The sequence below is a fragment of the Dendrobates tinctorius genome, unplaced genomic scaffold (genome assembly GCF_039654945.1).
Source record: "Dendrobates tinctorius isolate UK_male_01 unplaced genomic scaffold, ASM3965494v1 ptg000061l, whole genome shotgun sequence".
In the NCBI taxonomy this organism is placed as follows: Eukaryota; Metazoa; Chordata; class Amphibia; order Anura; family Dendrobatidae; genus Dendrobates; species Dendrobates tinctorius.
The window spans coordinates 493719-508957 of record NW_027361729.1 but is presented as its reverse complement, the minus strand read 5'-3'; the positions used below and the strand labels follow the sequence as shown (position 1 = coordinate 508957).

At 38.7% G+C, this 15239-nt stretch overlaps 1 protein-coding gene across 7 annotated transcripts in view; it reads left to right on the top strand.

Annotated features, from left to right (window-relative positions):
• Nucleotides 1–2676, top strand: part of ELAVL4 (ELAV like RNA binding protein 4) — a 160990-nt gene extending 158314 nt beyond the window's left edge. For all 7 annotated transcript variants that reach the window (XM_073579159.1, XM_073579158.1, XM_073579163.1 and 4 more), the window contains one exon: nt 103–2676. In XM_073579159.1, the coding sequence (XP_073435260.1) occupies nt 103–430 (328 nt within the window). In that variant the 3' untranslated portion in view covers nt 431–2676. The remainder of the gene's footprint in view (nt 1–102) is intronic.
• The last annotated feature ends 12563 nt before the right edge of the window (nt 2677–15239 follow it).

Here is a 15239-nt window from a genome sequence, read left to right as displayed (position 1 = left end):
TGAACTCTAAGATTGGGACGTGACCATATAACATTTTTTTTCCTTTTATTATGCCTTTTATATTATCTTATCATTGATGAGCTCTACTTTCTCTCCTTCTAGGTTTTCTCCAATCACTATTGATGGAATGACAAGCTTGGTTGGAATGAACATCCCTGGGCACACGGGTACCGGTTGGTGTATCTTTGTTTACAACCTCTCTCCCGATTCAGATGAGAGTGTCCTTTGGCAGCTTTTTGGCCCATTTGGGGCAGTCAACAACGTCAAAGTCATCCGTGATTTCAACACCAACAAATGCAAGGGATTTGGCTTTGTCACAATGACCAATTATGATGAAGCAGCTATGGCTATTGCCAGCCTTAATGGATACCGCCTGGGAGACAGAGTTCTGCAGGTTTCCTTTAAAACCAACAAAACCCACAAGTCTTGAATTTCTAGCCTATCTACATCAACCTGTTCATGAACAAAAAGAAGACGGAAAATTTAAAAAAACAAAAAAACAGACTCTCGATGGCTTATAACCAACCATGGACTTTATAAGCCAATGTTGCCTAAGTATTACCATTGGACATCCTGTGATAAACCGGAAAGGATTTTATAATGCTTAGAAAAAAGAAAATAAGACAAAAAAAAAAAAACTTTGATGCATTGAATGTTCTTTCATAGCTGTTGTCGTTGAATATAATATACATAGATTACAATGAGCAGGGCTTTTTTAACCCAGCCGGCTAGTTTTACACCTTCTTTGAAGGTGGCTGTTTTTAAGATGACCATGAGTTCATTTGAAGAAGTAAAAAAAAATAAAAATAAAAAAATTATTAAAAAAAAACTTGAAAAAAAAAAAAGAATTTTTACAAATGTAACACTATAAAGAAAAGAAAAAAGTGTGTTTTTTCTTTTCTTTTTCAGCTTTCTTTTCTGTTCACTGAATAAATCCTTTCAGATTAGTGACCGGTTTCCCCCCCAACACTCCTTTCCTGACGTCCTTTTAGTGTGGGAATATAGCAAAGGTTCTGACACTCAAAGGGTAATTTAAAAAAAAAAAGAAAACAACAACAACAAAGAAACAATATAGACATTTTGTGCAAAAAGGGAACAAAAAATAATGACTTTTGCATTCAATTGTATTGTTTCTTGACGTAGGTGTTGAAAGGAGATTTCTGAGGGGTGACCATTAAAGGTCCGAATACCTGATGACGCAAAACAATTTAAATAAATGAACAATGTTGCCAAAGAGTTTGTCTCTTTGCTGAAAATGGGTTTCCAGAAAAATCTATTTTTATAAAAATATAAAGAATTTTTACAAGAGAATCTGGATTTGAAGAATAAAAATAAAATAATATTTTGACTGGCTAATTTAGGGGAAAATTGACAACTTTGTCATTCATACTGCACTGGTAACTTTTTAGAGAACAAGATATGTTTTAAATTGGATTCGTAGAATGTTTTTTGAAAGATGGGTTACAAACAGTTGGTCTTCGTATCTTTTCATAGCATAATGCAAACTATATTATTGAGTGAGGGAGAGTGTACTACACAGGTCCCCCCCCAAAAAAAAACAAAAAACTACACAGTCAAAACCCAAATCAAGCAAGAGGTGCATTGCAAGACAATTTTTTTCTTTAAGTCATCAGTATGGGATATCTGCAGAACAAAAGAAAACTTTTCTTGTTTTTTTTGTTTTATAATTTTTTTTTTTTTTAGTTTTTGTTCCTTTTTTTGGGCGGGGCAAAAAACTTCCTTAGTTTGAGCTGTAGGTGCTACAAAATCATTTACATATCTTAGTATCATAGTTAAATGTAATGTGTTTAGAATAATAAAAGGACAACATTTGCTTTAAATTTGTTGAAAAAAAAAAGAGTTTTCGAGTTCACTTTACGGCCCAATTCCAATATAACGGGGCTGCGTTGGCACATTTTAAAACACTGTTTTTATGTTGCTTGCAACACGTATTTATTTAATTGCTGATGTAATGCATTTGGCCAATATCAATTATAGCAGGTTTGGCTAGTCTATTTATTTGTTTACTTAAACTATGGGAAGAAGCATATTATTGTGTCATTTCTTGTGTGTGTACGTGTATATATAATATAAATATATATATATAAAGTTATTTTCTTTTTTTGAATTTCTGTTAATTTATTATTAAGTTGTACTCCTTTGCTAGTTCTGTTTGTATATGTCTTAAAAAAATGTTTTTCTTATGATACTTGATTGACAAAGCGTATCAAGGTAACTTGTGTAGAAATATTGTTTGATATGTTGTCATGTTTGTCGTGAATATTTTTTCTTAATGCACAGTAGAAACAAACAAACAAACAAACAAACAAGCGAAAAAAAAAGATTAAAAAAAAAACTGGGTCTTTATTTTTAATGTTCTTCTGATGGATACAAGAACAGAGCTATGGGCTAAAGATGAAGCAAGAATCGGCTCTCCCACATCCAGTGCACTGATAATTTTAGTATGTTTGTGCTCTGTACCGTTCTATATTTTAAAAAATAAAACATAATAAAAAATGTTCTGCTCTTCCCTGAGTACTAGGAAAAGTTACTCGCTATGCATAATCTAGTTGATAGTTAAAATTTGCTATTGCTTTTTCTTGTCTTGTTATATCAAATCTTTTCAATACAAGTTTAGTCTTAATGGTAATAAAACGTTGTTATGGTTATATATAACGTGCTTACTTTGTGTATTTTGTTAAACCGATTTTGGCTCTACCTATAAAAACGGGAGTTTTTATAAATATTTGTTTTCCTCATTTCACAATCGTAGACAGAATGGAAATATTGGTAATGATTAGAGTTGAGCGTATTTGTTCGGGTCCACGCTTATTCGTCAAGATATAGCGCTTACCGAATAAGCTACAGCGGGAACCCGGCTTCCTGGATCGCGCCGGCTGATCACCTGATCAGCCCCGCAGCTGCATGTGTCTCGGCTGTGTCACAGTCACAGCACATGCATGGAGAGCCTGTGTGTTAGGCTCTCCATCCATGTGCTGTGACTGTGCCACAGCTGCAGCGCTGATCAGTTGATCAGTCGGCGTGCTGCATGTATCCGGGTACCCGCTGTAGATTATTCGGTAAGCGCTATAGCTTGCCGAATAAGCGGGAACCAGAACAAATTTGCTCAACTCTCATAATGATCGCCATTAGAATGGTCAACTTATAGGGCATATTTTCTGTCTGTGAGAAAAAACAGACCAATGTTATTCAATGAGGGCCGTGTGCAGATGAGCAATTATTTTTGAGTGACCGATTTGCGTTTGAAAAAAATCACAGTGTGTACTAGTTTCTTCCTCAAAGGGAACCTTGTCACCAGATTTTCATGTGTGAACTAAGGCTGGCACCTTAATCAGCGCCTGTGCTGCATTCCATAAAGGGGTATATAACCTCAAGACTTCCTCTGTATACCATCAAAAACCTATTGACATTCTCCCATGCTCTATGTAAATCCTGCCGGTCTGATCCGATAGATGTCCTTGTCGAGGAGTCTGTCACTCCTCCTGACTTCTGATCGCCATTCCCCTACTCTGAGTGAGGTGGATGATGCCACCTGCGTCATCCATATAACTGGGAGAAATCTCGTGACTGCACAGAGGCATCGCCAGCTCGCACCTACGCACTTTACTCTACCCTACTCAAGCAAGCTCCTGATCATGATAAACATATGTAAAAAAACACTTCTGTTCACCTTACCGCTCACCTGCTCCTTACCATTACCCATCCAATCTTCATTGCATCTTCTTATCGCTGCCATGAGCACTGAAATCCAAACGCTGGGACTTCCGGCACTGATACGGAACAGGTGGTTCTGTGCATGTGCGTAACGCCACAGCATGACATTGTGACCTTATGCATGTACTTGCAAAACTATCCCGGACCTCATCAGAGTCAAATGTACCCACTTAAGTGAAGAGGCCCAGTATGTCAGCACTCAAAATGGCAGAAGGAAGATGCAACTAGGACCGAACGAGGGAAGGTGGGTAGCAGAGGAGACAAAAAGGTGGGCAGTGAGGTGAATAGAAGTATTTTGTTTGTTTTTAGCCACCATTTTTCAACATCCAAATTTTGTAAATGTAAATTGTTACAAAAGTTGAGTACAATTCAACAGATGAAATACTGATGGTGAAAACGGACACTGACCAAACACTGGAGAAAATCTAATCCAGCACACTGATAAAAATCGGTCTGTTTTTTGTGTATGGAAAAAACAGGACATCTGAATGAGCCCTTATTAAACTGATTCATAAAATAAGTTACTAGAATTTATTTATGGGTTTTTCCAGCTCCCCAAAATTGATGAAATATCCATAGAAAAGCTGTCAATGTCAGATCACTGGGTAACAACTCTCTGCACCCATGTCAATCAGATGATCAAAGGGGTTCTACTGTTTCAGGAAGTGCAGCATCCCTTTGTGTACCAAGCACAACTTTGTACTGTTAGTGGTGCTTCGTCCTGGTTAGGGATGAGCAGACCCGTGGAAATTCAGGTTCTGGTACCCAACCCGAACTTTAGTCCAAAGTGTGTTCAGATACTAAAACTTTACCCGAACTTAAACCAGAACCCTAACCCTATTAGAAGCAATGGAGACCCGAACTTTGGATCTTGGAAAAAAAATTCTCTCTCTTGGCAACGAACTTCCCCTGGAACTCTGAACATTGCAACCGACACTAACTGGTATGAACGCCGAACTTTGAAGTTTGGATTTGCTCATCTCTGGTCCTGGTCCTGCAGCTTAGAGCAGCTCAGTCCCTTTAAGAAGACAGAACTGAGCTGCAATCTCAGGCACAACCATTACACCATTTACAGAACTATGTCTGGTGTAAACAATGAAGAAGACGAAGCTCTCAATGATTCCATTATTTGGAAAGGGCCAAAAGTCAGATCCCATCAAAATCTTAAGGATAGGAAATCAATTATACCGACCTGAAGAATCCCTATTATGACCCTGGGGAGGACCCACCTCACAGTGAAACACTGGATTAGGATGCTATTAAAATTTATATTAGAAGAATTGAATAAAAATGTTTGGAAATTTAGATCTTAGAAGTGGTAGATATAGATTAGCAATTTTTTCTACTTTTTTTAAACATTACATTTTTTTGTATTTTCATTTCATTTTTTTTAAAACACAGCAGATACAATCTTTAAAAAAAATTGAAGAAAGGATTTATTATTACACTAGCTGAAGAGCCCGGCGTTGCCTGGGCATAGTAACCAACTGTGGTTAGTTATAACAAATTATAATGATTATATTGCACAAAAAAACATTTCACATCATATATTCAACACTACGGATTTGCAACACAAATTAACTAAACGATTACCCAAGTATTGATAGTATTTTATCTTCAACTCATTCAAGAGGGTGGTATATGTGGTGAAGCACGTGGCAGTGTGTGGCGCATTTTGTGTGTGTGTTCATATCCCCCGTGTGTGGTGAGTATCCCATGTCAGGGCCCCACCTTAGCAACTGTACGGTATATACTGTTTGGCGCCATCGCTCTCATTCTTTAAGTCCCCCTTGTTCACATCTGGCAGCTGTCAATTTGCCTCCAACACTTTTCCTTTCAATTTTTCCCCATTATGTAGATAGGGGCAAAAAATTTTGGTGAATTGGAACGCGCGGGGTTAAAATTTTGCCTCACAACATAGCCTATGACGCTCTCGGGGTCCAGACGTGTGACTGTGCCAAATTTTTTGGCTGTAGCTGCGACGGTGCAGATGCCAATCCCGGACATACACACATACACACATACATACACACATACATACATACATACACACATACACACACACACACACACTGAGCTTTAAATATTAGATTAATAATTGCCATTTCCATGCAAGGTGTGGCACTTTTACAAATAAAGCACAATCAAAAGAAAATCATTTTACGCTTTAAAAAAAAAAGTGACAAAGTTACAAAAATATTTTAAACAAAACTTGTCATTTGAAGTTGCTTTACAACATCTACGTCCAACAGACAAAGCTTCAGTATAAGAGTATGTGCACATGGCATTACCCGCCTCATTTTTGAACCAGAAGACACTGGAAATACCCTGAAGTGTCTTTTTCGACAACTTTTTGGACGTCTTTTGCAGTGACTTTGCAACCTGCGTTTTTTTTATTCCATAGTTGCAACTTCCTAGAGGAAGCAGCCAGAATAATGGATCGGTCACTTCTTTTAGCTGCTTCACGGGTATTAAAAAAGTCACAAAGTCGAAACTATTGCACAAAAAAATGCACAAATGACTGTCAGTCTTGATGCCCAATTCTGATAAATAAACATATTTATATACTGCTCAAAAAAATAAAGGGGACACTATTCCATTTGCAACAGGCTGCTTGTGTTCCCTTTATTTTTTTTGAGCAGTATATATATATATATATATATATATATATATATATACAGTGGGTATGGAAAGTATTCAGACCCCTTTAAATTTTTCACTCTTTGTTTCATTGCAGCCATTTGCTAAATTCAAAAAAGTTCATTTTTTCTCACTAATGTACACTCTGCACCCCATCTTGACTGAAAAACAGAAATGTAGAAATTTTAGCAAATTGACCAAATGGCTGCAATGAAACAAGGAGTGAAAAGTTTAAAGGGGTCTGAATACTTTCCGTACCCACTGTATATATATATATATATATATATACCGGATAACATCTGAGTGCAGTCCGATTTCCACGCACTCACACAATGGAGAAGATAGAGACAGTTTTTTTTACTTTTTGGAACCTATTAGAATTATACACAATTTTTAATAAAAATACCAGTGAATGAAATCAAGATTTTAAGATTATCTATCCTCTGCCTTTCAGTTCCACATGGGGAGGTAAGAGGCGGGGCTGATATGGCGTCGCGGGCCGCCTGCCAGGTATCAGCAAATATTGTGCACATACAACAGACGTTGTGTACCTGATCCAATAATTAGAAGTGGATGTATGCATTACACATGAGTGGCCGTGCATCAGACATATCAAGCAGCCATCGATGCAATGAGAGCAGCGCCTCTCATCTACGGGTGGATTGGATAGCCCCTTTAATGACCAATCCTTTTTGTTGCTTTTTTTAATCATCACATTTCAAAAGCTATGACAATTTTTCCATTGTCATAGCTGTTGGAAGTCTTGTATTTTAAATGCCATCATTTTGGGGTACATACAAATTGTATTATGTTATTTTGGGGGAAGAGAGGAAAAAAATGCAATAATGCCATTTCTTGTGGGGACATTATTGGGTTTTGTTTTCATGGTGTTCACAGTGGGGAATAAAAAATAAATAATACTATCATGACAAAATCAAATTTCAATACTTTTTCAACAAAGGAAAATACAATATATCTAGTTTTTTTGTGTGTGGCTGTATTCCAAGAGAAGACCCATAGCATCTTTACCTTTGTCAATTACACTGTAAAAGAGACTATCTTTGTAAGACGACTTGCAGTTTTTGGTTCTATTTTGGGGTGAATAACAGATTTTTTGCAAGGCATGAGCAAAGGACAAAATCTCTGCCACTGTTTTTTTTTTTTTTTTATACAGCTTCAATCTTACAGGATAAATAACATGGTAATTTTATTGTTCAGGTTATTATGGATACAGTGATACTAATTATTTGTAGAGGTTTTTACCTTTTTTCATAAGGCTACATTAACCATGATGAGCTTTTGGTGACTTTTTTTTTTTTATGCTTCGTATTTTCGAAAAATTGCAAGTAACCTATTTTACTTAAAGGGTGCAGAAATGGTGCAGAAAATCTTCAACATCAAAAACTCTCCAAAAGCTCATGGAATGTAGCTTAGAAAATACATCTTGTAAGAAAAAATTCTGACTTTTTTTCGCTCAAATTTTTTTTACTTATTTATTTATTTTCTTTTAAGAACTATTCATTGAACATTTGTTTACACCAACTATTAATCCCATAAAGGTGAATTGAATATGTAATTGTTTGATTGATTACTTAATACACTGCACTGCTTATGTAATAATGGCCCACAGTCTGGCTATCGAATCCAGCCGACACATGCAGAGCTACAAGCCCAGGGAGGAAAGACTGTGCCAACACTGTGACCTGGAGGCCCTGGAGGATGAGACCCACTTCCTGCTACATTGCTCCAAGTACTCAGCAGTGAGGGACACTCACTTCAGGAGACTCTCACATCTCTTCCCGGATTTCATCACCATGAAGAAGGAAAACATATATCCTGCTGGAGGAAGAAGAGAGAGCAGTGGAGATAGCAGCGCGGTATGTGAGCGAATGTCATAGACTGCGAGAAAGAGAACTATGATATGCCATGGACTTCTATAGCCCCCACCCTGGATCTGCCCCCATCCACCTTCCCTATGCCATGGACTTCTATAGCCCCATCCTGGATCTGCCCCCATCCACCTTTCCTACAGCCCCTACCCAACATCCCTACAGTCCCTATCCCTATTCCTTTTTGTACACTTGCTTCGGCAAAACCAATGTGTATTTAGTCCTGTCAATAAAGCTTCTTTGAATTTGAATTTGTATAAAGCATCTTGTTAGTGCCTGCTGCGAAATCTATGCCCGATTTTGGAATTCCTCTGATTCCGAGATTTAAAAAAACACTGGGACATCAGGGTTTTTTTTCTCTGTATTTACGATGGAAAAAATCTAACATATTAGAGCTGTCATATCTCCTCTATTCCTAAAGTTGTAAAAGAAAACCACATTTCAGAAATAAGCATGATGACTAGTGATGAGCGAGTATACTCGTTGCTCAGGTTTTCCTGAGCATGCTCGGGTGTCCTCCGAGTATTTTGGCGTGCTCGGAGATTTAGTTTTCGTAGTCTCATCTGCATGATTTGCGGCTGCTAGACAGCTTGAATACATGTGTGGAATGCCTGTTTGTTAGGGAATTCCCACATGTATTCCGCCTGTCTACAAGTCGCAAATCATGCAGATGAGACTACGAAAACTAAATCTCCGAGCACGCCAAAATTCTCGGAGGACACTCGAGCATGCTCAGGAATACCCGAGCAATGAGTATACTCGCTCATCACTAATGATGATCACACTTATGCCGGGATCACACTACCGTGTGTGATGTGAAAAACTCTCATGAGTCTCTCGCATCAACACCCGGCGCTGCCGCCGTCACTCAGGACCGGAGCTGCGGCTGAATGTATTTCTATGCCGGGTGTTGATGCGAGAGACTCGTGTGAGTTTCTCGCATCACACACGATAGTGTGATTGTGGCCTTATGCTCATACTTCAAGCAAAACTATCATCAGCCCTCATTTTTCCATTGCTGATGTTTCATTATGTCATGGAATTGGTGTGGGGAAGAACCCTATAGAAATACATAAGATGCCGTTTTTACATGCGGTAGAGTTAATTTTCCACCATTACAAACCTTAATTTGATCCCATGATTTGGAGACCCATAGTGAATTTCCTTCACCTATAGTGACCTACAGTGAATTACCCTCATGTCAGTGGCTCTGTCCGGGCTTACACCTCAAGCCCTGGAAAATGGGAATCGGACATAAGCGCTGACGGGGCCATTGACTATAATGACGCACATCTAATCACTATGTGCTCTGTTGAACACCATTTTCGTTCATGTACACTTATTTGAGGAAGACACCAAAATGATGTTGACTGCATCTTGGAGCCTGCCTGAAATAAGTGTATACGGATGAAAATGGTGTTAGACAGGCTGACCCACAGATTTGCACTGCATGAGTATTAGTCCAATTCACAAGGACTGATCTGCATTATGCTTAAAGGGTTTCTCCTGGCTTGGGGTACAAGTCTGCAGTCACTCTATGTGACCTCAGACTTGTGAATCTTCACAGCGAGCAGTGTACACGCAGTCATGATTCTCAGGTGCGATTTGCACACATGCAGTCACGTGCCGAGTAGACGTGCTCGGTCTCTCTCAATACAAGTGTATTGACCGAAGCTAGACACATCTATTGGAATGTGGCCAGAAGTATGGAGATTGCATACTTACGATCACATGACTGCCTGCTCCCGGTGCCAGCACCGGAGAATCCTGACAGCGTGCACTGTGCGTGTGGTGAGGATTCATGAATTTGCCGTCACATAGATTGACTGCTGAATTGTACCCCGAGCCTGGACAACCACTTTAAGCACAATGCAGATCAACCCTTGTGAATTGAACTTTTGCTCATGTCATGCAAATCTGAGGGTCAGCCCGTAGCCTGGACACCCCCTTTAATCGCTTGCTTTTCCAGGAATTCATGAGAACGAATCGCATGCTGTTTACTCTTACAAAAAAAGGTTAAAATTCTCCAATATATGTAAGCAAAATAGTGAAGATTATATACTCACATGGATGCAGACATGTTTGAGCAAATGTGTCATGAGGATGCCATGATCCGGGAGAAGTAGAAAATAATAATTCTAGAAGCTTATATATCTTTGCCCCAGCTAAGACTTTGGGGTACAAACATATAATTGTATTTTGGGTTCTTACATAAAGATACACTTTAAATATTTGAATATTTCATCCCAATTTTAACAGTTTGAATTTATCTGAAAACTATCAAAAATCATCACTATTGTGTAAGATTCTAGAGAACCACACACATTGGAGTAAAGTTGGCCAAACCCACCAATTTCAACGGGACTGGCAAACCATCTAATTTGTAAGGTGTCCTCCTGGCAGATGATAAAGAGAGAGAGGAGGATAAAACATTTTTAATTTAAAATTCTAAATCCTTTGATTTTTGAGACGATAAGACAAATGTCTGTCAATGGTCTACTTTACTCACAGAACGCATGAAGGCTGAGCCAAACGTAAATGTGTATTGGTGAATCGGTATAGTTGTTGGCCAACTGAGTGTTCGAACGACAGGTAAAATTTGGCTGATGGTTGAACAACCATAGAACTGATCTTCCTCTGCTAAACTATCATGTATGTGTCCATTCACATTTTAAATAATTTTTGCTAATACAATTAGTGGCCATACATGTTCCCAGACATGGGGCAAGGGATGAGCATTTTTTGGGGGGAAGTCTTTCAAAGAAAGATCATTTGTGAACATGGAGATCTTCCGTCTGTCTCAAAAAGTCAAACTTGGTCGTTGTCAACCTAGATGATGATTATGATGCTGTGCAACTGGGTTGGCACTGTCACCTTACAGCGCTGAGATCTTAGGTTGAAATGCCACCAAAGACATCTGCAAGTGAGGTTGTATCTTCTCCCATTTGTGTGAGTTTCCTCCGGGTTTTCCAGTTTCCTCCCACACTCTAAAGACATACTGATAGGGAGTCTAGATTGTGAACCTGCAGATAATGTCTGTAAAAGCGCTGAAGGAATATGATGGCCCTATATAAGCAAAGCATAATAAATTATTTCCAGCACATGTTCGTTATGGTTGAAATTCTTTATTTTCATCCATTGTTGCCTACTATTGTATGGCCACCTTAACGCTCGCGTTGAGTTTAGTGCTGAAACGTTGACATCATTGCAGTTTAAAAAAATAAAAAAAATAAAAAAATAAAAAAAATAAAAAAATTATTATTACCTTTATGCATTATTTGCAGTATACATTTTTTACTTTTTAGTTCAGGATATTTGTGTTTTTTGCTTTTTGTTTTCTCTGGTTAATGGTCATGTGTTAATATGCACTTACATTGTGCATACACATTAACTTACTTTTCTCAGTTCAGATTTGTTTTTTATTCATTTCATTGTGCATTCAGTGCATATATGGGTGTGACCGCCCTCTTTCTGAGCTGGGAAAGCCATCCAGTCTGGCCTAAACTGTTACTAGTGGTTCAGCCGCTCAACCCTTGTTCACATTCACGCCACTTGGCAAGTGAAAAGGTTTTAAATACTAGAGTAGGGACTGTCCCACAAGGGTTGCCGTGACGTGGCGGGATGGCTTGTACATTATTTTGATCAAAATTATGTTTACTAAATACCCTTATTATTATTACCTTTATGCATTATTTGCAGTATACATTTTTTACTTTTTAGTTCAGGATATTTGTGTTTATCATTGCAGTTTAGTATCAAAGCGACTTAGTTGTAAACTTGAGTCTTATTATTAACTTGTCGACAGTGTAACAAACATCTACTGCGATTCTCAGGCCTTCATCCTCATTGCAAACCCAAGCTATAAAGCTTAGCGTTTAGCGGTGACCTTGAGAGAGGAAAAGCCTGGATGTCAGTGATCTTTGGTTAGGAAATTATACCGGATTGTTCAACCAAATAATGTAAACCTCAAATGTTCTTTCTCCTTGGGTCTGGTCCTTGACCCGTTCTACTGTTGTGATATAAGGTCACCATCTTCCTAAGCATGAAAGTGTTAATGAGTGTGTTTCTTGCTGCCTGTCCATGAGATAGAATACATAAAACACATTTTATCTTCCTTCTTGACCAGTTTATTGGTCACATTAAGGCAGTGGAGTGTGCCAGCCCTGGCTGTACGACCTGTACTGAGATGATTAATGATATTTAAACTGCCTCCTGACAGCCAGTGAATACACAGATACATCAGTCACCCGACAGTATTACTGGAAGAAAAGAAGTACTTCCATTTGTCCTGTGATTTTTATCGTTTTGGATATATAGACATTTTTTAACTCATTCGCACTTGGAAAGGAGTAATTAAATAGAATGCATACATTTATTGCAGTGGCTCTTGCTGGATAAATTTGTTGCATCTGTAGACACTTAAATCTACTTTTATAAAATATGAAAATATGTGTAAACTGTAAAGTGCTGCGGAATATGTTAGCGCTATATAAAAATAAAGATTATTATTATTATACCACTTCTTGGTATTATTTTGCACCACTGGTAAAGTAAAGTTGGCTTACTTTGCACCACTCTTTTGGTTATAAATTTGGATGCACTTTGATGCATGTTGCAAAATTTTAAGCCATGCCTCCTTTTTCTCTAAGCCACGCCTCATTCCCATTCACGCCATATAATTTTTTCTGTAAGTCAAGCCATCTTGTGTTTAAAACACAAACTTGATTTCACAATTTGCACAAAAAGGACCACAATTTGATGCATTTAGTGCCGCCAAAGACTAGCACATAAACCTATATACTTAAAGGGGGTGTCCATTACTGAGCAATCTCTTTTGTATAAAATGAGAAAAAAAAATACTCACCTCCCAAATCGACACTGTTCCAGTGACAGAGACGCTGTGGTTCACAACGTTCACGCATCATTGTAATATCGCATAACCACTGCAGCCTATTGGCAGTGGCTGATGGGCTGTAGAATTCTATTAGATGGAAATGTGAAGGGTGCAGTTTATCAGTGGCTGTTTAGAGGTTGCAACACTCATGTGACATAAGCATATGAAGTGAGCACAGAGAGGTTAGTTTATGTTTTATTTTATTTAATATGGGGCATGTAAACATTTTAGAAGGGTTTGTTAACTCGTTTAAAGAGTCTTGAATGAAATTAGAAGCCCTGTTTTTGTTTTTACATTAAAGCGCCACTCTAGCAGTTTTCTTTTTCATCGCTGAAGTGGTGGTTCTAATGCAAGGACCTTGCCCACCGGTCTTATACTCACCTTCTGGTGTCTTCACCTTTTTTTGGTGCCGTTCCATTCCAGTGGCGTCATTTTGTGACCACAGCTTCTGGTGGCGCCATCTTGTGACCACAGCTTGACACTCAATGCCAGAATGAGACCCTCATAGAGTTGTAACCGACACCGAGCAACATTGCTAAAATGGTGAAGATGCCAGCAGGTGAGTATAAGAATAGGGTGAGGGACATTAGATTAGAAGCACCACTCTAGTGGTAAAATAAAAAAAACTCATTGCAGTGGTGCTTTAATAGTGCCACTTTTGTCCAGGGGTTTTGTCTGCTATTGCAACAGAACCCCATTCCCCCCCTCATTTACCACCTTAAAGGAGGTTATTTTTCCTGGTATAGGCAGACATATCCTCTATTTTTCAGAATGGAAATCTGCTAATAAAACCCTGTTAAAGGATTCCCCATTAGGTGGCAAGAAAGTTAAGAGATTGTATTGGAAACAAGAAAAATTTGTCAAAAAATTATTATACAAAATGTAAGGAATTCAGATCTCAGTTGGGGAGTAAGATAAAGAGAAGACCGGTGCGCCATGAGCCCCATGAGCTAGGTGGTTACAATTGACTTCATTAGCAAGACTCAACATATGGACATATCAGAAGACATTCCCCTTGATGTATCAGAATGGAGAAAATAAATATCTAGGACAACCCTGCCTTTCTAATTGCTGATCTCTAGAGGTTAATCCACATCAATCAGCTGATCGCTGCTCCACTTTCTTTACAAAAATAGATTGTCTTAATGAAATGATCAATGCAGTCTTGGACTGGCCCACAGGAGAACAGGAGAATCCTCCGGTGGGCCACCTGTGCAAGAGTACCTCTTATGTGAGCAGTACTGGACACAATATACTTGAATCACTATGTACAGACAGAGGCAGCATCTTATTCATTTAACAATCTACCCAGTTCATTGTTATATAAATTTGTGACTGAGGATAATGTCACATTTGCATGTACTTTAGCTGAAAACTGGGGCCCTGGAGATGGGTACTTGTGGGCCCTTGGCACCCCAGTCCGACACTGGATCAACCATTGCTCCATTCCCAGTAGTACATATGGGCAACCACGGCTCCAATGCTTAGTTATCTCAGCTACGAACAGTCAGTGATAAGCGGTCATAGAGGAGTGCTTAGGAAGCAACCCAGGGGCAGACAAGGATGTCAGGCCTCCCCTGCAGCTCCAGCCAAAAACCTCCAATGGAGGATAGGAGCAATGAAAAAATGTAAGACGGTCTTAGGAGCGCAGGAAAGAGACTCAGACAAGAGATGGGTTTAAGCCACAACGCGTTTCGACAGAGGATCCGTGTTCATCAGGTGGAAACATCCGTCTTCAGTTTTCTCATAGTTTCTCAGTTAGACCCATTGACTGGTGGTTGCACATGTTCACCACTGCTCTGTCCACACAGGGGACTCGATGACCCATTGTTCTTGTGAACAGCAGAGGTCCCAGTAGTTGAAACTCCTGAAATCACATACTAATCATCTATCCTATGGATAGGTGATCAAAGTCAATTTTGTAACAAGCCCTTTAATAATAGAGTGTCTATAAGACATGGAAAATTAGTGTTTTGGCATCAGATTCATTTGGCAGTGTACAGAAGAGCAATCTGTCCATGTGGATGACTCGGATATGTATAAAATAGTATTGCGTGGCTTATAAATTACATAATTGACTG